The following is a 25,941-nucleotide window of genomic DNA, read 5'->3' as shown; positions in this document are numbered from 1 at the left end:
GTCTGTAGCAGAAAATGGACATCTGACCCAGTTGTTTGTTTATCGCCCAGTTAAGGCCTGAAAAGGGATAGATTGTTTGGTCATGCAGCTTTGACGTGACCTACCTTTATTTTTTTTCGGAGGTGACCTTTCTTTGATCAGTGTCGTGAATTCTTTTGTGTGCAAATATTGGAGGTGGTGTATTGTAGGGGAAGTTTTCATTCCCATTATGTATGTATTTGTGTATTTGTGTAAGTGTTTATTTACTGGATAAGATAATCATCTTGGGGTTTTAAATATTAAATCTGTTATATTTGTAACAATATTAGTTATAGGTGAAGTATATCAAAGGAATACATATATTTATATATGTGTATGTATATATATATATTGTGTGTGTATGTATGATATATATGACATATATATACTGTGTATATGTATGTATATATATATATATATATATATATATATATATATATATATATATATATATATATATATAGATATATATATATATATATATATATATATATATATAGAGAGAGAGAGAGAGAGAGAGAGAGAGAGAGAGAGAGAGAGAGAGAGAGAGGATGCCTACTTCTTGTGCCAACATTTCAATAACATCAACAACATTTGTTGATATTACCTACATTTGGAGAAAGTTTACAAACATGAAAAAGGAGTTTTTAATCTCTCTCTCTCTCTCTCTCTCTCTCTCTCTCTCTCTCTCTCTCTCTCTCTCTGAAACAACCTAGATAGATGAATTTATAATAAGGTAATTGTAATTTTATTGTATACATGTACGTATCTAAAGGAATTCAAATCATACCTGTACATATGTATACATATACAAGCGTTCAGTGATTTCTTTACATTTATTTCTCCATTCCTGAAATAGGTGTTGACCTATGAACTCGGCCCAACAACCAAGACAAATACCCATTCTTTGTGGCCTGCTACTTTTGAAAATACCCTCATGCTGGATAAGAATGATCAAATTTTAATAATATCTATTTATAATACCGGCTGTAACCTAAGGCTGGGTAGTTTCGGTGGGTCCAATAGGTCTAACTGCTGGGTCATCAGTGGCCATTCTCTTGCATTCCCAGGTCTTACGTGGGTGAGGAAGAGGCCATGGTTGCTGCTGATCATATATATATATATATATATATATATATATTATATATAATATATGTATATATATATATATATGAAATATATATATATAATATAATATATACAAAGGTTATATTAAAAGAATAATTGAAATTGAAAAATAATTCAAAATAATTGCGCAAAGGTGTGGTTACGATTGTTTCCCTCTATTACAGAGTTTTGGAGTTCTCTGCATATTTCCGGTCATATTGATTTTATTCGTATATATTATTATTATTATTATTATTATTATTATTATTATTATTATTATTATTATTATTATTATTATTATTATTATTCAGAAGGCGAACCCTATTCACATGGAACAAGACTACTACAAGGGCCATTGACTTGAAACTCAAGCCTCCAAATAATAATAATAATAATAATAATAATAATAATAATAATAATAATAATAATAATAATCTTCTGAAACTTGAATTTTAAGGCAATGGCCCCTGTGCAGTGGTGGGCTTATTCCATATGAGTAGTGTTCATCTTCTGAATAATAATAATAATAATAATAATAATAATAATAATAATAATAATAATAATAATAATAATAATAAAACCTTTTAAACAAGAGTAAATGATAAATCTGCCGTAGTTTATGAAATCATCACTAATGAAGTAATACAGAGAGAGAGAGAGAGAGAGAGAGAGAGAGAGAGAGAGAGAGAGAGAAGAAGAAATCTTGCGTAACCAAATGATAATTTTTCCTCCCCTGTTGGTCGTATTGCCTTGCTGTCTTAGTGGTTTGGTGTGGCAAGGCTGAGGATTTTTCTTTCAGGAGGGAGGGAGGGAGAGGTGGTGGGAGGAAGGTTGAGGGCGGAGGAGGAGGTGAGAGGGAGGGAGGGGGGAATAGGAAAGGGGGAGGAGGGGGGTCGTTTGGGTATTTGGTTAAGGTTGCACGTAACTTGAACTGGGGTTTTGGTCGGTTTCGTGGAATGCTGCTGTCTTCTCCTTGTCTTCTTTTCCTCTTCTCTCTCTTCTTGTTCTCTTTCTTCGTGTCTCTCCTTCTCGTCTCCTTCATTCCACTCTCCCATAAACTCCTCACCACCACTCCTTTCCTTAACTTCCTTATTCTGTCTTCCCTTTCCCATATATCAATAATTTTCTGATTATATATATATATATATATATATATATATATATATATATATATATATATATATATATATATATATATATATATATATATATACATATATACACACATGTATATACATATGTATATATGGCCTCTTCTTCTATTTCTTTTCTCCCTTAATGGTGGTAGTGCCGTCAGTGCATCTTATGTGGTGCACTGTAGGCATTACTTAAGGTTCTTTCCAGCGTGCTTTCGGCCCCTATGCTGCAACCCCTTTCGTTCCTTTTGCTCTACCTCCTTTCATATTCTCTTTCTTCCTTTCTTACTCTCCACCCTCTCCTAACAGTTAATTCATAGTGCAACTGCGAGGTTTTCCTCCTGTTACGCCTTTCAAACCTTGTACTGTCAGTTTCCATTTCAGCGATGAATGACCTCCTGAGTCCCAGTGCTTGGCCTTTGGCCTAAATTCAACCCGACTCAAAACAAAACAAAACCTGTCTAGGGTAGACAAACTAGGCCAGTTGCAACACGCGCTCAGACACACATGGAACAGCAGCCAAAGCACATTGGTGTCTTTATCCCTTTTTCGGAAGAGATTCTCTTACACCTGTGACAGGTAAATATGTGTGTATACCTCCATGTTTGGGAGCTTACCTTTTCAGTGGTAATTCGCTTTTATGTCATTTTTTTGTTTGTTTATTTTTTTCGTTTTGGAAACATTCTGAGAACTCATCTTGGCTTCGTAAACAAAGTTTGATTTGTTTTGTAGCAAATAGGTTCTCAGATGTTCAGACGTTCAGATAAACTATTATCTCTTGTATTTTAATAATTTGTTTATGTTTACATATATTCATCTATTACTGTGTTCATTTACCTTTTTTCTTTTCTAATAACTGATCTCTTTCCGTATTTCCAGTTATCTTCTTTTGACTTCTTGCAAATGAATACCATATTCTTTGGAAGCTTGAATTTTAAGTCAGTAGCCCCTGTAGGCTTGTGTATATGGATAGGGGTTTATCTTCTTAATAATAATAATAATAATAATAATAATAATAATAATAATAATAATAATAAATCTGTTTTCCTTAGGGAAGCTCTGGTAATGTAAAATGACATGGTTTGATCTTGTGTAGAATGGGAAGGTAACACCAATTACATTGGTATCACTTTTACTCCCTGAAAATTTGTAGTAATGTAAACCACCCCCGTGACTTACCTCTCTCTCTCTCTCTCTCTCTCTCTCTCTCTCTCTCTCTCTCTCTCTCTCTCTCTCCTATATAAATAGGCCTCTTCAGCTGATAACAATGAATGGGAATGCTGTCAGTCTTGCCTGATTAGATAAAATGAACCAGTGCTGTTATTTAAGGGGCATCCTGTCTCTCTCTCTCTCTCTCTCTCTCTCTCTCTCTCTCTCTCTCTCTCTCTCTCTCTCTCTCTCTCATAATGAACCGGTGCTCTCAAAATGAGCCAGTGCTGTCATCTAAGGGGCATCCTCTCTCTCTCTCTCTCTCTCTCTCTCTCTCTCTCTCTCTCTCTCTCTCTATTATTATTATTATTTATTATTATTATTATTATTATTATTATTATTAAACTGTTTTTGCTGGTGTCAACAGACGGAGGATCTTAAAATGTTTTATGAATGAACATTGGCATAATCCAGGTGTGACAGGTACTAGTAACTTTATTAATTAAATCCCATTTCAGGGGTGTGCATGTAACTAATGATTTATGACGATAAATGAAACTGATGATATTGAATAAAATTCTAAACTTATTACAGTGAATGCTTGCGTGTGTATATATATATATATATATATATATATATATATATATATATATATATATAAATTATATATATATATATATATATATATATATATATATATATATATATAAATATATATATATATATATATATATATATATTATATATATATGTAAATAAATAAATAAATATATATATAATATATATATATCTGTCTGTATATATAGAATATCTACACACTTCTCAATCTTTCTTCACACTCTCTCTCTCATTCTCTCTCTCTCTCTCTCTCTCTCTCTCTCTCTCTCTCTCTCTCTCTCTCTCTCTCTTTTCCACGAAGCCACAGAGAGCGAAGCCAGATCTTGACGACTGCTGAATGAAACAGGAACTCGACGGGAGGAGGTGGCGGGACGTGTACGTGTACCGTACCGACAGACAGACAGACAGACACGCGTACTTACTTGAAAGGTGTGATGTTACAAAGTAGGAACACGGGATAAGGCGATATGGAGTTCCCGCTGTGTGTACACATGCGCGCGCGCGCACACACAAACATACATATATATATATGTATGTATGTGTGTATGTATGTATGTATGACATATATATATGTGTGTATTTATGGTATATGCATATGTTATGTATAATACATATATATATACTGTATATATACATATATATATATACACATGTATATACGTGTGCATAATGATGAAAAAATGTACCAGTGAGTTTTGCTCCATTTATGCTAACCTGTAAACATTCTCTCTCTCTCTCTCTCTCTCTCTCTCTCTCTCTCTCTCTCAAACAAACAAAACCCCTTATTTGCACTAATGGGTTACTATACCCGGCTTCGTGAAGACTTAGAAAAAATCTCCTCTTACTTTCGTTCATTTGTTGTAAAGCTAAAAATTTTATAAGTCTTTAACACAACGGGTAGAAAAGACGGTTTTCTAAAGTCTCTCTCTCTCTCTCTCTCTCTCTCTCTCTCTCTCTCTCTCTCTCTCTCTCTCTCTCTCTCTCTCTCGTAATCAAATTACCAGGTTCCGTCGACACACAGCAGGAGGTTTCAGAACCCATAACGTGTGAGTTGTGTTGCTGGGGTCGGGATCTGTATAGAACACGGCTCTGGTACTTCCTTTTCCAAGTGCTCAAGTGTTCTCAAGTGCATTTGCCGGAGAAAGTGAAATATTTGCATTGTGTGCATCTATGTGTGTATGTACCTGGTAAGTACATACTGTATTTCAACCGCTCAAGTGTTCTCAAGTGCTGTCCAGTGTATTTGCTTCGGAAATAAGTGGCAAGTTGGCTGTGAATTTTATTCTTAAGGAAAATGAAATATTTTTATTGTGCCTTCTTGTACTTCCCTCCTAGGTACTGTCTTAATCTCGCTTTATCAAAAGGCGTTGGGTATAGACAGTCATTTAAGTTTTATTATTATTATTATTATTATTATTATTATTATTATTATTATTATTATTATTATTATTATTATTATTAAGAACGAAGTGCCTCTTTATCAAAGAAAATTCAGAGAATTGCGGAACAGGAAAACAGAGTTATGCAGAGTTCTTGTTGTTATGTATTTGCAGAAGCCAAAGAGTCGTTGGGTCTCTCTCTCTCTCTCACTCACTTATGTAGAATTCTTGTTGCTTTGTATTTGCTGAAGCCAAATAATCGTTGAGTCTCTCTCTCTCTCTCTCTCTCTCTCTCTCTCTCTCTCTCTCTCTCTCTCTCTCTCTCTCTCTCTCTCTTTTTTTTTTGACATGATCTATATATATATATATATATATATATATATATATATATATATATATATATATATATATAAATATATATATATATATATATATATTATATTATATATATATATATATATATATATATATATATATATATATATATATATATATATATATATATATATATATATATATATATATAATAGGTGAAAGACAAAACCCTTGAGGAACTCCAGCAGAAGTAAGAAAACAAGCATAACATGCTCCGTCCACATAGGCAGACAGTACAGAGAAATTTATTTAACAAACAAGTCGAGCCTTCTTATTCCATGGCTGTTGTGTGTCCTCTGGGCCAGAGAGAGAGAGAAAGAGAGAGAGAGAGAGAGAGAGAGAGAGTCTCCTTATCCTCACAGAAGAGACAGCGCCTAAAAGCATTCCCGTGATAAAAAGTTAAAGTTCCCCAGTTGAAATTAATTAGGAGAGAGAGAGAGAGAGAGAGAGAGAGAGAGAGAGAGAGAGAGAGAGAGAGGAGAGAGAAATAGAGACGCAGTCTCCCAGAAGAAATCCAGGCGTATTCAGAGCATGGAGGAAAGAGCTCTCTCTCTCTCTCTCTCTCTCTCTCTCTCTCTCTCTCTCTCTCTCTCTCTCTCTCTCTCTCCCTCCCCTCTGCTTTCGTGTACTGATGGAATACAAGACATTTTGGCCTAATATTCGTCTGCGTTTGGTCACGTGACACCCAAACCACTTCGACATATCTCAGACAAAGTTAGTTAAGTCACTTTTCTGGCAAAACTGCAGCTGAGACTCAGGTATTATAATGACAAATTGATTGTATAGACTTTATTCGTATGACAATGACAAATTTTAGATGAAATCACTATAAAAATGGGACAGTTACCCCAAAACGACCTAGCCTGACCTCCTGACCTGACCTGACCTTGAGAGTGTGTATACCTATGCCATTTCCATCATATTTACTTGGTGATCTGAAGGCGAGTATTGTACCCTTACATTAGACTTCTTACCACCACTGGGATTTACGGATTTGCGTGAAATCCGAAGTATTTCTGGTGGTTTGTAAAAGTATTTGTGCGCGCAAGCGCTTTTGAATTCATGTAGGTGCGCATTTACTGTACAGTACGATATTTCAGGTAGATCTGGTGCACAGAGAGGCTGTGTTTTATATTTTAATTATCTTTTATGTATTTATATGAGAAATAAACTGTTCTATGTCAAAACAGTTGAAAGGATTGTGGTAGAAATGACAAAATAGGAAAGCTCTCTCTCCCTCTTATATAATTGTATGTAATTTAAATCTTTCTATATTAATACAATGAAAAGATTTTGGTAGAAATGTCAAAGAGGAAAGTCTCTCTCTCTCTCTCTCTCTCTCTCTCTCTCTCTCTCTCTCTCTCTCTCTCTCTCTCTGTCCTTACAAAAGATTAGTCAACGGAACGCGAGTATTGTTATGAATCAGACGGTGACGAATCGATGACGTCATCGAACGTATGACGTCACAACATACTTAATAGACAAATCCTACTTGATACGCGTTTATTAAAATCGACCACATCTTTATGACCTCATTTTCCCCCCTTTTTTGGGTTCCTCGTGTCCCTCTTGGTCACCCATGGGAACCATTGGGTGATGTCCACCCATTCTCCGGCCCCTATGTCACCATTTCCCTGGGTTAGGCCCTGGGAGGGGAGGGGAGGGGAGGGGGAGTAGAAGCCATTCGCGCCAAAAGGGGGAGCGTATCCGTTTCGGTAGCTGCGTTCGGGTGCTGGCCACGACTTCCAACGACTTCCTGTAACCCTTAAATTAATTGTACTTGAAATTGTTTTTTTATGGATTATGAACGATGATATTACGAAGCCAAATTGGTCGTTTCTACTATGCAGGGTTTCGGACGCGCAAGATATCCTTAAATTACTGACTTTGTGATAACTCTTTCGAGTGGAATCGGACGTTTCCCGCGTAATTTCAGCACGTGCCCAGGAGAGAGAGAGGGGTTTACGAGGCCAGGGGGGTGTTGAACAAAGCTCCTTCACCCGCATTTGTGTTGCAATTTCTCAAGACCGAAGTAAAACGGAAAATACTTCTCCATACTTAAGACTTGGCTCTCTCTCTCTCTCTCTCTCTCTCTCTCTCTCTCTCTCTCTCTCTCTCTCTCAGCGACTATGCAGAAAAGTTATAGATGCGGCTAGCAAAGCGCAGTGCAGTCGTTCTAATTTTAAACGTCGATCTTCGTTGAAGTTGGCTGAAGTTTGAATCAAGTAGTAGAACTGTTGTTAAACCTATCATTATTATTATTATTATTATATTATTATTATTATTATTATATTATTATTATTATTAGGAATGGGGCTCTGGTACACAGTTGTTCAAATATTTGAAGGTCATTGGTGATTTATTCATTGGTAGAGTTTCAAGAAATCCTGTTTTTGTTTTGGGATTATTATAAAAGTCCCTAGTTTGACGAACTGTCGTAAGCCATTTTTTTTCCTTATTTTGAGAAAATAGCCTTCAAAGATTTTGATATTATTCAGAGCTTCTAATTAGCTCGGATTTTGAGGAAATTTATTTGGAAAATCTGACAACGCAGACAACTGAAATTTTGATAATGTAATGGAGTATGAAAAACTGAGACACCTTGGCTGGAAAGCTCAAATACTAAGAAAAAAATTGGATACACCAGTTCGTCAAAAGAGGGACGATAAGACATTTCATGTTTTAGAAGTAAATAGTAGAATCTGTCTTATTTAAGCAAGATATTTAAGTACTATATATATATGTATGTATTTATTAATTTACTAACTGTTATCTGCACCGTCCTCAGGCTAGCGACACAGCAACATGGAGCCGAGGAGATTCGGCCTAAGGCCAGTGACCCCCAGAGGTTCAGGAACCCCTTCAGCGAACAGTAGCACTCACGGCAGCACCAGCAGTAGTGGCGCCAGCACCACTGGTACCCCTCGGAGGGTATGGAAGCCGAAGGGCGCCCAGGAGATCCCAGGGAAACCCAGCAGAATCCTCAAGAAGGAGGAGAAGGACGAGTTGATCAGGAAGCTCACAGTCTTGCAGTACAGAGTCACGCAGGAGAAGATTACAGAAAGGTGAGAGAGAGAGAGAGAGAGAGAGAGAGAGAGAGAGAGAGAGAGAGAGAGAGAGAGAGAGAGAGAGACTTGGTAATATCCTGGGTCATCTGGTCTATAGGAACTGCAGTTTCTCTCTCTGCCTTCATATCTTTTTTTATCAGCAACAAATTTTCCCTGATGAGTTTGTGTAACTTTGACAAGCATCCCGCAGGGGGTTAGTGCCGTCAGTGCACCCCACGTGGTGCACTGTAGGCATAGCTGAAGGTTCCCTGAGTGTCCTTTCACAGTTTTGTTACCAGCAACAAAAGTTCCCCAATGAAACTGAGTCTTGCACCCACTCTTTTGCCTTTTACTTTACTTTTATCCCCACTTCCTTTCCTCAGTCCCGCTGCCCAGTACCTCTAGCTGTAACTTCTTAGTGCAGCTGTGGGGTGTTCTCCTAGTTCAACCGTTATTGACTTGTAGTTCATTTCCTTTATTTTCTGGGTCTTTCTACCTTGCTGTTCAACTTCAACTTCCTATTTTCACTGTCTTAAGCACCAAATGGCTGGAAGTTCCCCAGTGCTTGGCTTAACATTCTAAACTTCATAAATAGATCTTAAAGAAGCATAGGAGTTAGAGCTGAAATATAAAATTTAGGCCAAGACCAAACGTATGGACGTATGAGGTCATTCAGCAATGAAAGGGAAATTGAGAGTAAAAAGTTTTGAAAGGCGTAACAGGAAGAAACCTCGCAGTTGCACTATGCAAGAATTGTTAGGAGAGGGTTGAGGAAAGTAAGGGAGAAGAAAGTGTAAAAATTGTGTAAAGAAAGGTCATAGTGATACTAAACATAAAGCGTATGATGGCAGTAAATGCACAATATATAAAGAATGTGACAAAGGTGAAAAATAATACGGATCATGGTTTTGACTAATAATCTTTGCAGTTTAATACAAGAAGAAAGCAAATTTAAAAAAGAACCAAAGACTCTCCTATTCTGCAGGAGGAGCTACGATACTGACGATAGAACACTGAAAGACAATTATAAAATATAAGAACCTTATTTTGAAAACGTACAAGGGCCCGCCAGAAAGGGAATTATCCCTGTGGAGGGCTGTACATAAAACCAAAAAAATGAAACGAAGTGAAACAGTCAGAGGAATGAAAGGGGTTGCAGCTAGGGCCCGAAGGGACGCCGCTGCAAAGAACTTCAAGTAGATGCACTAAACGGCACTGTCCCCCCTCCGGGATCGAGGAACATAGGTCACTGAATACGACGCAAGGATTAGCGAAGCAAAGCGCTCAGACGTCATAAGGCATCGGGACGGTATCACATAACGGTGCTATTTCAGAATAGCAACTATTTGTGAAAGTAGCGCTTCGTCAGACGCACTTAAATGGATTACTGGGGGGAAAGTGTGTAAGTCGACCTGAAAATCCCCGTAAGCCATTATGTCGCGTGAAGCCTTCTTCAAGACAAGGGGGGTAATCCCCGAAATAACACGCAATTTCAGCGATCGCCCAGGGCTTCTTGTACTGCTTCCTTTTGCAGGAATGAAGCTTGCAGGAGGAACAACTTCCTGCGGGCCTCGAGATTGGTGAGGGAAGTTGTGCTTTCTTCCCCTTAGATTTATGAAATTTTTAAGCTGTCAAGCCAAGCACTGGGAGGGTCCCCGGGGCACTTTCAGCCACTCAGCGCCTAAGAGACAGTGAAAAGAGGGAATTGGAGTGTTAGACAGCAAGATAAAGCTATCTAGTAAATAAATGAAATCAAGTATACAAGAATCAGAAAGGTAGAGCTTGGAGAAAACTCCACAGCTGCATGTCTACGAGACGCGTTCCAGACACGTTGGCAAGAGGGAAGGTTTACTGTTGCTATCCAGAAATTGTTGTGGGAGTCCGTCTTTATGAATGACTTTTTAGTTAGATTTTATTCATCATCCACATTTATTCATCTTACTACACAACTGTGTAACGGACTTCCTGTCTAGGTTACTCATTTCAGTGCCCTTGATGGCAAATACTACACTTCTGATACTGTACCACCATTGAGGACACCAAAAGGTGCATAAATTTTTCTTCCTGCTGGCCAAGGACCAGTTAGTTTACATTTAATCAGCTTGCATATGTAATACCATCCATTTTTTTAAAATACCCATATCGATTAGAATTTTATAACAGTCAGAAAGTTTTCAGCTTTGGGTAGAATTGGCTGAAAAATACTGGAGCTTACACGCTGTGGGCTTAACCTTTTCTACAAGTTACTAATATTTTACAATAAATTGACCATAACAGTAATTTACCCTTAGAATGTGTCTTTTGTGTATTGGGCTTATTTGAATTGATATTGTTTTAGTGCTTTGTATCCATTTTTAAAATAAGTACTGCAGATGGCACTGGCATAAATTTACCACTTCCGGTAAGTAATTTTCAGGAAATTGACTCTGGAGGGTACACCAGTAGAGAGAAAGGGAGGGAGAGGGAGAGCGCGAGAGAGAGAAGAAAAAATGTTCTGAGACAGGATTAGTTAACCCTGACTGTTGAACACAGCATAAGCTATATTGGTATACTACCCCGACTGTTGAACACAGCATAAGCTATATTGGTATACTTTCAAGTGGCAAGGAACAACAGAAATGACAGACGCTCTCAGGACTGCACACTATACCAAAGAATGCCACTCTGAGGGATTTCTGCAAGTCCCTGGCACTTTCCAGCGCTCAGAGAAGCCCCATAGTACATGGTTCCTCGGAATGCCGTACACTTGACTGCAGAGATTTGTTAGTAAAAAGGGGAAAATATGTGGCCTGTTTCGTCAGACAAAAGGCAGCAAGCATTGTGTAAGGCTTCTAATGTTAGGTGCCTGTGTGCTTAAAACGGAGTTCTCTTTAGGATCAAATCTAGGCTACTGGTACATCAGCTACAAGTGCAGCTTGTTTATTTATTTATTCAGATGCAGCTTGCTTATTTATTTAATCAGACTGGTAACAAAATGAAGGCCTTCGTCTCATCACGAAGTGAACAGAATAATAAGAATTAGAGATGGGATCAGAGAAAAAATTAAAATAGGGACAGGGAAGGACTTTTCCCTAAAGGGGTCAGAGAACAAAAGGGAAGGATTTTCCTTAAAGGGGTCAGAGAAAACGACAGTGGGGAAGGATTTTCCCTAAAGGGGTCAGAGAACACAACAACAGGGAAGGATTTCCCTTATAGAGGCCAGAGAAAACAATAATTGGGAAGGATTTTTCCCCAAAGGGGTCTGAGAAAACAACAACGGGGAAGGATTTCCCCAATAGGGGTCAGAGAAAACAATTGGGAAGGATTTCCCCTAAAGGGGTCAGAGAACACAACAGTGAAGTATTTTTCCCTAGAGGGGTCAGAGAACACAACAACAGGAAAGCTTTGCCCCTAAATGGGTCAGACAGCGCAAAAACAGGGAAAGATTTCCCTATATTTTATGTTTAAGGGAAGAATCATTCACAAAGCAATGTGTTTCTTCTCTCAGAGCTTTGTGACAGGCAGTCTGTTATAGTGGATTGCCTCTTATTGTAAAATAAAAGAAAGTCATGAACAACAAACAGTAAAAGTTTTTACTGTTATTAAGATTTTCAAAGGTCATTTCTATAGAATTTAGAAAACCGACTTATTTTAGCTTTGCCAAATAAATAGTTGTTCGTATTTCGTGAAATGGAGTGTCATTATTTTATTAAATAATAATCCATTTTGCAAAATTGCAGATAGGTATTTAGATGTTAAGAATGGTTCATTGTGTCTTTTTGATGCCACAAAAAATTTCAAGGCACAAGTGAATAATTATTTGATGCATTTATACCAAATTTAAAGTTGCAGATGATACAGTTTTAGACACAAAAGATTGTTTCTTTTTACTGCCACTAAAATTTTTCAAGACATAGTTGAACAATTATTTGATGTATTTATGCCTAATTTAAAGTTGCAGATGATGCATTTTTAGACACAAAGAATGATTCATTGTGTTTTTACTGCCACAAAAAAAAAATTAAAAGACATAGCTGAACAATTGTTTGATGTATTCATACCAAATTTATACCAACTTGCTAATTCCTCCTTCTGCCACAAAAAGATTTTCATACTATAGATGAACAATTACTTGATGAATTTATACCAAATTTATACCAGCTTTCTAATTCCCCCTCTGTATTCCAGACCCTACTCTAACAAATACTACAAGCACTGGGATCGTGGTGTCTATTCCTGCGTGGTCTGCGGAGAAGACCTCTTCTACTCAAACACCAAGTACGACTCGGGGTCAGGATGGCCTGCTTTCTACGACATCATCGACAAGGACAAGGTCACCCTCAAACAGGACCTCTCACACGGTATGGTGGGTCATTGTGACCTGGGGTCAACTCTGTCTTGGTTCATAGATTGTTCTCCTCTCACTAACAATATCAACTCCTAATAAGACCAGTAGGCTGTAATGCCCTGGCTGCACCACTTCTGTGCACTGTAGCTTGCCACAGCATCAGCTATGGCGCCTTCAAATTTCTAGTTGCAACCACTTATACCTTTTGCTTTACCTCCAGTCCCTCTTCCTTCATTCAGTATTGCTGTCCAACAACTCTGTAACTACTACTACTTACTTTAACTGCAGTGGTTTTCTCTTAGTTCCACCTTGAGATCCCTGTACTTTGTCTCTTTTATTTTTTGGATCTATGAATCTCTGGAGTTCGAGTGTTCAACCACTCAAACTCCCTCTTTTCACTCTCTTTAAAGCGCTGAATGGACGAAAGTTGTCCATTGCTTGGTCTGACGACCAAAAATTTCATAAATCAGTCATTATCACCTTAAGAATGGCCCCACTTCTCTCTTTTGGTTGATTTCAGGTGTACATTAAAAATCATTCGATGCCCCCGGGTGGGGGGAATGCAGTTTTCGAATTTTTAATAAGGTGTATCTCTGACGTTATCATTTCTTTCAGCAGTTCCCAAATTTCTAATGTTTATTTTATTTGTGTTATGTGCCATTGGATGCAGTCAGATTTATCTTGGTCTCACCGAGGCTGTAAAAAAAAATTATTAATAGCGAAATTATTGACAAGGTGATATATTATTTTAAATGTAAATTACAAACGAATGAAAAGGAAAATGAAATAAAATTTCAGAAAAGATTTTTTTCAAATGTGGAGAAACTGCTGGCAGATGAAGGGTAATGTCTGAGATGTAATCTGAAAAGCCTTCCCGTGCCACAGGAGAACGTGTCAGCACTGTGAAATGCTTGTGTACAGTTTGAAGGTAGTAGAAGATAGTTACATATATAGTATTTATAATTTTTTCAACATCAGCAAGTTACAAAAATTTATTTTTTTTTAACATCAGTATAATTTCTTCTCAATCAGTCTACTGTTTCCTTCTCAGTAATTTGCGTGTACCTGGTAGATTCAGTGTTTGAATATAATTGTAAATTCAGTTAAAATCTGGATCTCCACTATTGATTATAGTTATAAATTGAGTTCTCCTGATGTTCTTTGACAGAATTCTAATGGCAGCATTATTTTCCTTGGGGTGCATGACAGCAGTCGTCTATTCTGTTTACTGTATGCTATTTGGAGAATAATGGAGAATATAAAACTGTTCTGTAGATTTCTAGATAGGTAAATTTACCATTAAAATGAACAATAGTTTTTTGGTATCATGGTTGAAATATCATTACCTTAAGAGTCATAAAATTAAAGTTCAGTATATCTTCTGTGTATTTAGTTCATGAACATTGAATGAAATATTCCCAGCTTTAGGATTAGAGTTCTTGCACTTTTTCCTCTTCCTCTTCAGTTCATGACAAAATGATTACAGGGTCCAGTAGTAACAGATAATGGAAATTACACCCTGGATTGGATTCTTGATAAAAAATTAACTGAAAAGCGGTAATTGTGGGGAAATAGTTAAATGGAAACGTTGTGTTAGTTCTAAATATTATTTTTAGTACAGCGCATTACCATTTAAAATGTCCCTGATATGTAAACTGAAGGGTCGCTGGGACAAGAGTGACTTCCATTGCATTTAACTCTAACCACTATATCTCTGAAGAAATTACCTATATCCTTTAAACTTTGTAATGAACAGCATGAATTCTCTGCACTGGAAACAAAGAAACAACTCCTAACACTGTCCTTCAATCCACAGTTGGAGCCAACCTTCTGCTGTTGGTGTGCAACCCTTCTATGGCGAGAACAGAAGTCAGTTGTGCCACGTGTGGAGCGCACATAGGCCACGTGTTTGACGACGGACCCAAACCGACTGGCAAGCGATTTTGCGTCAATTCCTCGGCTCTCAATTTCAGGGCAGCGGGACCCACCGACGAGAATGCAGTGCCTAACATCGAATCAAAGGTAACGACGTTGGTTTTAAATGCAGGGGATGACAGGTTGTGTGGACAGGCTGAGACTCTCGTCTCACCCAGTCCATGACGTTGGTTTTAAAAGCAGGGGACGATAGTGTGGGTGGACAGGCTAAGACTCGTCTTACCCAGTCCACGACGTTGGTTTTAATTGAAGGGGATGATAGGTTGCGTGGATAGGCTAAGACCCTCGTCTCACCCAGCCCATGACATTGGTTTTAAATGCAAGGAACGATGGGGAAGGGTGGACAGGCTAAGACACTCGCCTCACCTAGTCCACTATGTTAGTTTTAAATGCAGGGGACGATGTGGTTGGTGGACATACTAAGACTCGTCTCAATCAGTCCTAAGGGGATCAAGAGGGTTGAGACATTGGTTTTTAATGTCTTGGAGAATGGGGTGAACAGGCTAAGCTCCTTGTGTCACTCAGTCCCAAAGGGAATAAGAAAAGTGGGGCTTAGGTAGGGGGCAGGGCTTTGACTTCACCACAGAGGTAATGATAGATAAGCTACTGGAAGATGGAGGGTTTGAAAAATTGAGGGAAGTGGAAGCCAATAGAGAGAGACAAGGGAGAATCAGAGAACCTTCGCTCTGAAGGTTTCTGAAGTCCTTCTACCCTAGACAGTTATCACTCTAGATATTTACTGTCCAATACTTAAAACTGGGACTACTTTATGTTTTGATTGGAACCCCTGAGTATAAAATGCTATATTCAAGGCCTCTACCTCTCTTGTTTTCTTGGGTCATTGCCAGAGCTTGTAAGTTATGCTTTATAGTATGAACCCTTTTGCTCATGATATTCAAACTTCAGATGATAGAATGCTGGACATAAAGAATGGTTCATTATGTCTTTTTATGGATGTATAAAATTTTTCAAGGCATGGATTAACAGTTCTGTCGTTTATTTAACATAAAACTCTCCTAGCAGTATTGTTTCCTCATAAATTGAATTGCAGGTTCAGTGCCAATTCAAATGACTTGTAATGTTTTGTTCTGTCTCACAAAATTTTAAAGTTTTCATTAACTGGGCACTGAGTTCTTTAGTAGAGTTGTCCTCTAGCCTAAAGTTGTCCTTTAGCCTCAAGGCTGCTTAACAAGTCACCATCATCTCAGTTAGTCATGTTAAGCCCTAATGACATGGAGTGAATAAGGTATCCAGTTGTTTAAAAGCATGTTCCTTCCTTCCTATGGACTTGGCTTGTCTGTTGTGATGTATTTATCGTGGTCCTGATATTATGATGGTGTCACCTACCAGTGATGTCATTGTCATGACTAAAGCTGATGTCACTAAACAGATATGGTTACAAGACCTGGGCTGACCACCTAGGTTAGTGACAGATTAAAAATTTTCAACCATTTAAACATGGTAAAGAGTTATGACTTCCTTTAGTTTTAGTGCTTGAAGTGTTGAGCCAGGATCATTCCAAAATATTCTGAAGTCTTTTTTCATCTCAGCATGCAAGTTTGAATATTTTAGCATTTTGTGAGCATTGTAAAACTTATGATTTCATGGCATATTCAGGTTGCATGACTCAGCTTTTAAAAGTTGTAGGACTTCAGCCCCTGAGGTCTTATGAACTAAATACATTCAGCTTTTATGAAAACTTGGAATATTTGCTGTCAGTTTAAGGAAACGAATCCATCTACAGTTTTACTCAGTTTTGGCTGCCATTTTCTCTACCAATTCATTTTTGTATGGAAAACAAAATCAGCTTTCCTCGTAATGCCACTATTGATTCTTTTGCACGGGCATATTTTAGCAAGTGTTTCAATAGTTTAATGCTGTCTTCTCTTAGACAACAAAGACTTCAAGACTTGAGCTCAAAACACCAGTGAACTTTGTTTACTCTTGTAAATATGGTATATCAAAATGTGAATCATTAGATTCTATTTCAAATTCATATAGTGGCAACATTTCCTGATCTGTGGGATGTCTCAAGTTTCCCTGTAAAAGCTTCTAATTTCCAAATCACCTGACAGTTGGATCTCACTCCTTTCCTTCTTTTTCAGGAACCAGTGCGATCTGTGACAGCGACGATTAAACAAGGTGAACCTCTGGTTCATCTGGCTTCTCCATCCAACTCGTGTGCCCTGGGTGCACGCATGTGCTTCCGCGTCACTAATATGGACACATGCGAGGCCACGACTCCCCAGTCATGAGAAAAATTGTCTGGTTCCAGTGGGGAAAGTGGGGCTGCCCTTCCCCTTGGGACCAGCGCAGCCTCGAGAGATGTGGTGATCACAGACGCTCCAGTTGCCCCACAGCTTCCAGTTATTCAGATGATAGACGATGATGAAGAGGAGAGGAGGAGGAGAAGGAAGAAGTACACATAGATAAGAGACTGAAGGCGAGGAACGAGTGGCTGGCTAATAACTGCGACTACGTATCAGGATGCGAAGGCCAGCGTGAGTCAGAGGAAGTCGTACTCCGCGAGAGAAAAGTTTCTGATGGACCAGAGTGCGTGCAACGAGAATGAAAAGTCCAAGTTATACGTGTCAGAAAGTAACAAGTGTGCTAGTGGTAAGTTTGGGAACTTGAATGAAAATGATAACAGTTCCAGTAGAAGAAAATCTGTAACGAGAACTTCAAACATAATAGTGAATGGCAGCGACCTCAGTAGGGACCAAGAAAATATGTCTTATGGTAATATGAGTAAAACCAATTCTGTGACAAACCAGCCGATGTTAAATACGACAGCACTATTAACTGGGAATGAGGAGAATAATCAAAATTACACAGGTAACTGTACAGAAAGTAATGATTCTCTGAAAGACCGTGTCAATGGGAACAGACCAACTGATGGCATCAACTCGCAACACCAAACTGAAAATGACATTTCCAATCAAGTTGTAGAAGATGGACCAGTGAACCAAACCAGTAATAAAGTGTTTGAAAATGAAGATTTTATCATGAGCAATGGATGGCCAAAAATCAAAGATTACCAAGTAGAGTGTAAGGGAGAAAACGATGTATATACTCTGGTAGAGTCAAATCAGGACTCAAAGTCAAATTCTGGGTTCAACGATGAGGAGAGCAGCTTGGAAAACCATTTCAAGCAAGAAAGTGCCAAAGAGAATGAAGTCCTTCTGGAAAATCTAGTCAGAGATAAAAAGGAGAGCAAGGTGTCCAAGTTCGTCCGTATGTTTAACAAGAAAGAGGTCGTTGCTCTGGATAGCAGGGACAGGGCCCCGGTAAGAAGAAACCCAAGTCGAGTTTGGGGGATGTGTATGCAAGTTCAGAGCCCAAGTTTTGATGACGAATACTATAAAGAGTGTAGTTACAAGAAGGATGAAAAGGACAGTGTGAAAAGTGAACCTCTGATTGACAATAATCACAGTGACTTCGAAACCAGCTTAGAGATAGGTCTCAATGGTAGTCAGACGTCTTCCAGCTTTCCAGAGGCCGAGGCTGCGAGCTATCGATCTCTGGACTTAGACAGGGAACCAGTCATTTCCAAGAAGAAAAACTCGAATGCAGAAGCTGACTCAAAAGCCGGCATGAGTTTGATCAGGAGCTTCGGAGGTAGGCGCTCCTTTGACAAGCCACAGCGTCCGAATAACTTCCCCAAGAAATGTGGCCCACCAGAGGAAGCTGAGTGTGGCAATGGGCTGGCCTCTAGAACGAGCAAGACACTCCCTGCTACACCTACTTCCAATGCTCCAAAACTGGGCGCCGACTCGGCCTCTAGTCACCCATTTTATAGACGCTTCTACAGCCACTGTATGGTACTGCCGATGAGAAAGAAGAAGAAAGATCACGCTAAGAAGAACGGAGATGTGAAAGGACCGGATATACTGCTAGACACAGCTCCCATTTGCCAAAGCGAAGAGGTCGAGAGCCCAGATTTAGATTGTGAATCGATCTTTGCAAAAGGGAAACCTTGCAATATCCAGGTAGAGGAGCCCAGCGATTCTCCAAAGAAAGTACCAGTTGTTGACGATCTCCTGCTGGAGATCTTGGAAAACGTAAACATCGTGGAGCATGAGATAGACGACAAGGAAATGAAAAGAAGAAGCATTATCTATGCAGGGTCCTTAGAGCCATTAGACTGCCCTGAGTTCAGGAACAAGAGCAGCCTGAGCGCTGACGATGCCAGCACTGCTACAGGGGAATCAGGCATCGTCGTGATAGACGACGGGGCAACGAACGACAGTCTCGAGGCTTCTGATTGGTCAGGCGCCCCAAGTTTGACCTATAGCCCAACTCGGGGAGGTTTCCAAGGCATCACGAGATCTAACTCACGCGTCAGTTCGCTTATTTCGAAGTTCGAGCAAGGAACTTGAGATCACACGAGATAAACTAAAGGGAGTACCTTCAGTTCAGTATTGAATATAGTCTAGCTGCTTTTTGGTGGTAATATAATGAAAGGAGGTGTTTGTAAGTCGATAATAGCTGTACAGTATATATACATATATACACTCTAAGTGTAGCTTCACGAGATTAATGATGCTGAGAGAGAAGGGATTTTGAAAACAGTTGTGAAACACCTCACAAAAGACTCAAGGGACTGATTTCAGTGTGTGACAGATATGATATAAGGAAGTTAAAAAGTGTAATTAAGCAAGTTTTGAAACAGGTCAGGCATAAAGTTTGAAGTGATGCCATTTACTGTGCAAATCAAAGTAGTGCTCTTGGAGTTTGGCCTTTCAGAAAACGGTCTAGCTTTCTCCTACCATCGTTGCGACAGAGTTAAGATGGACTAGAATCTTTCGACATTAAAGTCTTTGGTAATGTTTGAGACATTGTTGGACCCTTATGGAAGAAGTGTACATAGAGTTTAGGATAGTTTCCTCTGGGAAAAAGACTTCCATGAGAACTGAGGTAGAATGTGGAATTCTACTTGTATGAACGTTTATTCTTTCAGCTTCGCTACTGACAGTAGTTTTTCTGTCGTATAACAACCATTTATTTTTTCTGAAATGTTGTTACACACTTGTAGACTGAGTTTTCCTTAATTGTCATGAATTGAAGTGAACAGTATGCATTGCAGTATGATGTCAGTGTAGAAGAATATCCGGTAGTTCACTTTGTATGCAGTGATAATCTCCAACTCACTTCAGTCGAATGCTGTACCATTATTTTTAGAAACACAGAGTTTATTTTCTATTCCCCATTTGTTGAGAATTGCTGTGTCCCCTTACCAGAGGAGAGGGCTTATTGAAAGAGATACTGTTTGTTCAAGATCATAATAATCACAGAGGTTTACCTTTGAAGTGATTCACTGAGAGAAATTTCATCACATACTGTATTGATGTTTTGGGACATTACAGGGCATCGAGCAGCATAGGTTAAATATGCTTGCATTGCCATACAGGACAAAGAAACGAATCCATGAGGCCTTTCCCACGTGAGTCATAGATTCAGACACCTTGAAAAACAATTATATTTTTGTTACAAGTTAGAATTGACAGTGAATGGAATTTCGTATTATTTTTTATGGCGATGTGTTTTGAACTTGCCCACGAGGACTATCACAGATTTAGTTTTATAACTTTTAAATTAAAATCATTATCATCATCATCACATCATCAGCATCCCTATCATTTTCATTGTTATTACTGAGGGTATGACTAGACCCGGTTTCTTGGACGTAAAGATCTTTGCATATTGGTAAAGGTACGTTGAAAATCCTTCAGCTTTATGAGGGCTGCTGTCCTCCTCCTGAAGGATTGCAACCAAATCAAAACATCAACCCTGACAGATTATTTAGATCAGGCTCCTGATTGGTATTCTAACAACCTGACCAGTCAGGTCACCTTATCAGTGTATCTTGAATATATATCAAGATTTACACTCCTAAAAGAGGGTCTTATTTTGTCATCCGCTTTTCACCTTAAAAACGTGACTCTTCAGCATAATTCTCATTATTATTATTATTATTATTATTATTATTATTATTATTATTATTATTATTACATATTATTATTATTATGATGTCAGGTTTTTTGTTTAAGAGTTCGAATTCTGACCAAGCCCTGTCTGGTGACATATTTGAACTTTTGGAAAGAATCCCCGTGAGATCCAAGCCCCAAAGATTGACCTTGGGCTTCCGACTTCAATAAGATCTGAGAAGCTCTTCCTATGAATAAGGGCTTTTAAAATATATCTCGATATCTAACTATCATCTTATATTACTGATCTTTATGCACTAATCTTCATATACTTTCTACTATAATTTGTTGTCATGAATGTGAATTCATACTTCAAAATAATCATCATTAATAAACACGATATTCCTCAGTCATGACATCCACTGTATTTATAAACGTACGCTGTATCAGACTTGCTTTGCCACTAAAATCATATTAATGTTTAGTCATCAGATTCTTATCCTCCTCCTGTCATTCATTAATCAATAATTCAGGCGCATTGCAGTGGCCACTGCTTGGAGAGTAAACTCACCTAAGCAAAAGAGATATTACGAAAAAGAACAAAATGTTGGGTAGTACTGTTACACTGTCCACTGAGGGAAATTATTTTAGGACCGTCGACATTTAGAGCAGACTTTGAATTATCTTATTTAAAAAAAAATCATTTAGGCCCGTCGACGTTTAGAGCAGACTTTGAATTGTCTTATTTAAACAAAATTATTTTAGGCTAGTTGTCCTTTGGAACACATTTTAAATTGTCTTATTTATTAGCGTATGTATAAAAGTAAGTTAATGGTAATTGTTTCAGTTACTGAATCCTTGAGGCTTGGAAATATATTTATGGAATCTCCTTCATTTGATTAGACATTCATTTACATATTTAGACATTAGACACTCATTCATATGCAGCTATTGTTACTCACTTTTCAAACTTGTATTTTTTCAGCTATTTATTTTCCACTTACAGAGTCTATCTCAGCAAAGTATATGATCCGAGGAGTGTTTTATATATGTTTTTATATTTTATCTTGTAAAAGGATTTTTATTATATAGCTCCTTTTATGAAAAAATGAAATATATTTATTTTGAGAAAACTTTTTTTCAACAACTCTTTTCTTGATATTACTTGAGAGTACAGAGAGTGATTATTGTTCAATGAATTGTTTTTAATTCAGGTGAATTTAGTATAATAATGAAACCAATACATGGTTTAAAATTTATAATTAAATATAAACAAATAAAAAATGGTCATTTGGGGATGCAAATATTGTGCAGTTTTTTTTACACAGTACAGCCTTTTAAGTAAATCTCTCAACAATTATGTGGGCAGCAGCACACTACATCCTAGTTTTGTATCGTATGTTTCTTATATACAACTTAAACGGTGTCTCACACACTTGTGGACTTGTTTATCATTTTATTTAGCACAGCTTCGACAAATATGCAATCTTAATTCCAATTGTTAGCCATTTGTTAATTTTGTCTGATAGACACTGGGTCAAACGGAGTATATGTACCCTATTCAGAGCTGCTTGGCAGCAAGGTTGTTTCCTGGGCATGTCATTGTGATGGTAGACTCAACGTTCTCATGATACTTCTGTTAAATCCGCAAGTTTGGTTATTAAATCAGTAACATAGGAACTCTATCTAGTGATATGCATGTCTAGTTATCAAAGGAATAATTGAGGAACTTATCTAAAGAATATATGCTTCATTTTGACGCCGGAATGCACATTGGCTGCCTTAGGGCCTGAATAGGCTATAAAATCTGAATATTTTGTCCTGTAAAGAGAGATTCCACATCAGCAATGGAAGTTCATTTCATCCAGTGACTTTCCCTCAGCAAAAATGCCTACTTTAACGTCAACCATTGTCCCCCTGAATCTTGTGTTCACTGTACATAACATGTCAATGTGATTGAAAGTGCCTGACTCAACTTTCAATAACCGCAGATAATTTTTTTTCATGTGTCAGTCTTCTGGCTCTGCTGCCACAGATGTTCCTAAGTGTGAAGGAGTCGACTCTTTTTTTTCCTTTCTTTCTTTCTTTCATTCCTCTTCTTGGAGGAAGTAGAGCGAAGTGACTGTTTACAGACACTTATCAGTGACTTCCATTCATCATTCTGAATCTTTGCAAAGGTTCAAACTGGACTTTTGAAACTTGACGAGCATGTTTGGTCGTTTCTAGATCTTCACCATTTACTTCGTATTGAGTTGGTTCCATAGACTTTCTACTGTATATTATTTGCGCCTTTTCCCAGGCGAAGTGGCTGTTCACAGACACTTGTCATTCTCAATCTTTGCCAAGATTCAAACTGGACTTTTCAAATCTTGACAAACATGTTTGGTCATTTCTGAGTCTTCGCTATTTACTTGGTAATGAGTTGGTCCATAGACTTTCTATATTATTTGTGCCTTTTCCAGGTGTATTGTATTACACCTTTTCAAACTGAGCTGCCGTCCCTGTTCGAGAAAGTGCTCGTGGGATATCTCACCCTAGCTTTAATTTGGGTAGGTTCAAAGATGGCTCTTCTTTTTTTGTCTCGTATCACTTTTTTTTTTAGCTCGTGAAATGTATAAGCTGGTTCTGGTGCCAGATTAGGTAATGCCATTAGGTCAGAGTTTGGTAATGTTCAAGTATTTATCTTCTATTTTTTAAGATGTACAAATGAGCGAACGTTATCCAGCATGAGAATTCCCAGGGTACACCTGTTACTCTGCCATATTTTCGTGCGTATGTTCTCTGACAACATAGTAGTCATCTTCATTCATAAACAGCGACAGCTATCTTACACCATAGTACTCATTTTCATTCATAAGCTGTGACAGCTGTCTTACAGAGCGTTACTCATTTCATTCATAAGCACACTATGCACTTTGGTAAATACCAGAAACGAAATGAAGTGCAGCAGTGGATTTTGGGAAATGAAATACGGTACATTGCTGTTCCTTTTGTACCAGTGAAGTGAGTTGGTATGGGCTGGTACAGAAGAGTTAGGTTATGGATTACCACTTAGATAATCATCAAAAAGTGAAAAGAACGCCAGTGCCTAATTTCTGCGCATTGTATGAAACTCTGAGCAGTTTGGGGCTTAGAAAACTGTATGGTCATTTAGGTTACGGTGTATTTTTCCTACACGAAGTTTGACGTTTGTACATGACAAGTCTCAGGCGTATGTGCAGTGTGTTTGTATCAGACAAACCAAACAAACCATTGTCTTTGGAGTTTGCAGCGTTCGAAGTGAGATAGAGCAGTGGTTTGTATATATATAATGTGTAGAATCTACTGGTCACTTTTTACCAGATACGTATGTAATTGTAATAGCCAAAATGCCCTCTTAACTTCTCGAATTCACTTGTCACTACAAAGCCTTAGATCCAAGTGCAAATATGTGAAGGCATTTGGATCTAAGGCTTTGCAGTGACAAGCGAATCCAATTGAGAGATTAAGAGGGCATTGTTCCCATTACAATTATGAGTCGATTACCAAATATAAAATTTTCTGATAATCACGGAAGAAAAAACAATCAAGAAGCAATCACAAATCATTTTGGGGGTAGAAACATGTTTGGTGCACTCACAAAGTTACCATCATCCCCAGGAGTAGATATTCTTTATCAAGTTATTTTTCAATGACACCCTGACGTCTGATAACAAGTGAGTCACTTACTCTGCTTGGATTAGGAAGTCACTGTCCCATGAGTTTGTCACATCTTGTGTCCAGTACTTAAAGATGCATTTCCATAAAAGTTCATTTTTTTTTATATGTGGTTCATTCACTACGGGCGACGAAAAAGAAGCCCAAGATTTCACCAGGATTTTGGGCGTAGTATTAATGTATATGTACCAAACTGAAGTCAGTTCTCGAGGAGACGGATGTGGCGACGTGGTCTTAAGAGTCTGTATGATACAGTTCTCGAATGGACTTTGCAGAAGGTACCGGAGAATCGTTGTCAAGAGAGTTTGACAAGATATGAGTTGCTGTAAATCATATATATATATATATATTAAGTACGCATTCAGAAATACTAATGTATATGAACGATTTCCTTCGTAAATGTTCAGTATTCCTATATATATTTTGGCAAGTAGAGAGAGAGAGAGAGAGAGGAAGGTGTGAGCACAAAGCGTATGTGACATTTGCATTAGGGAAGTACTTTATATTTTGTGTACTGAGTTAATGTAAGTTTCATCTGATATTAAATAAAATCTTATTAATCAGCTTCTTTGTTTCATTAGAGTGGTGTCATTTACGGTGTTCTGCTGATTAAATCTGGTTTGAGTCAGCTGATTAAATCTGGTTTACGTCAATGTCTGTTTAAGTTATTGAATAAATCTGGTTGAAGTCAGCTGACTAAATCTGGTTTGAGTCATTCAGTCTGGTTGAAGTCAGCTGATTAAAGCTGATGTTAGTCACTCAATCTGGTTCAAGTCATTCAATCTGGTTTAAGTTAGCTGATTCAATCTGGTTGAAATCGGCTGTTTAAATCTAGTTTGAGTCCTTCAATGTGGTATAAGTCAGTTCTGTATACCAAGAGTTCTTGACATTGCTACCATTCTCCATACACCAGCAATATTATTATTATTATTATTATTATATTATTATTATTATTATTATTATTATTATTATTATTATTACTTCAAGTAGAGTAGCCTATTATACAGCTTTATATGGAACAAACCCAGAAGATCAAAGGCCTTACAAAACAGAAGCAACAAATAGAATACCCAGTGTAAAAAGGAGAAAGAACTAGACTGTTTCCTGTAAGCCAAATGGCTTTCAGGATGCAAGTGCCTAGGTTCAGCGTCTTATTTAAGGGTTCCAGGCCAACCTCTCTGCAATGCTAGAGAGCACTGGAAGGGTAGATAGACTAATGTAGTTGTT

At 37.9% G+C, this 25,941-nt stretch overlaps 2 protein-coding genes across 2 annotated transcripts in view; both read left to right on the top strand.

Moving 5' to 3' along the window:
* LOC136849890 (methionine-R-sulfoxide reductase B1-like) overlaps nt 1–18,939 on the top strand; it is a 95,968-nt gene extending 77,029 nt beyond the window's left edge. Inside the window, exons 2-5 of the mRNA XM_067123403.1 lie at nt 8,571–8,847; nt 12,997–13,169; nt 14,973–15,178; nt 17,197–18,939. Of these exons, the coding sequence (XP_066979504.1) occupies nt 8,588–8,847; nt 12,997–13,169; nt 14,973–15,178; nt 17,197–17,346 (789 nt within the window). The 5' untranslated portion in view covers nt 8,571–8,587 and the 3' untranslated portion in view covers nt 17,347–18,939. The remainder of the gene's footprint in view (nt 1–8,570; nt 8,848–12,996; nt 13,170–14,972; nt 15,179–17,196) is intronic.
* Nucleotides 17,635–21,067, top strand: LOC136849889 (putative mediator of RNA polymerase II transcription subunit 26). Its single transcript, XM_067123402.1, has one exon. The coding sequence runs from the start codon at nt 17,635–17,637 to the stop codon at nt 19,468–19,470; it is 1,836 nt and encodes a 611-aa protein (XP_066979503.1). The 3' UTR covers nt 19,471–21,067.
* The last annotated feature ends 4,874 nt before the right edge of the window (nt 21,068–25,941 follow it).

The sequence above is a fragment of the Macrobrachium rosenbergii genome, chromosome 21 (assembly GCF_040412425.1).
Source record: "Macrobrachium rosenbergii isolate ZJJX-2024 chromosome 21, ASM4041242v1, whole genome shotgun sequence".
Taxonomy (NCBI): domain Eukaryota; kingdom Metazoa; phylum Arthropoda; class Malacostraca; order Decapoda; family Palaemonidae; genus Macrobrachium; species Macrobrachium rosenbergii.
This window is presented reverse-complemented; position numbering and strand designations above follow the sequence as displayed.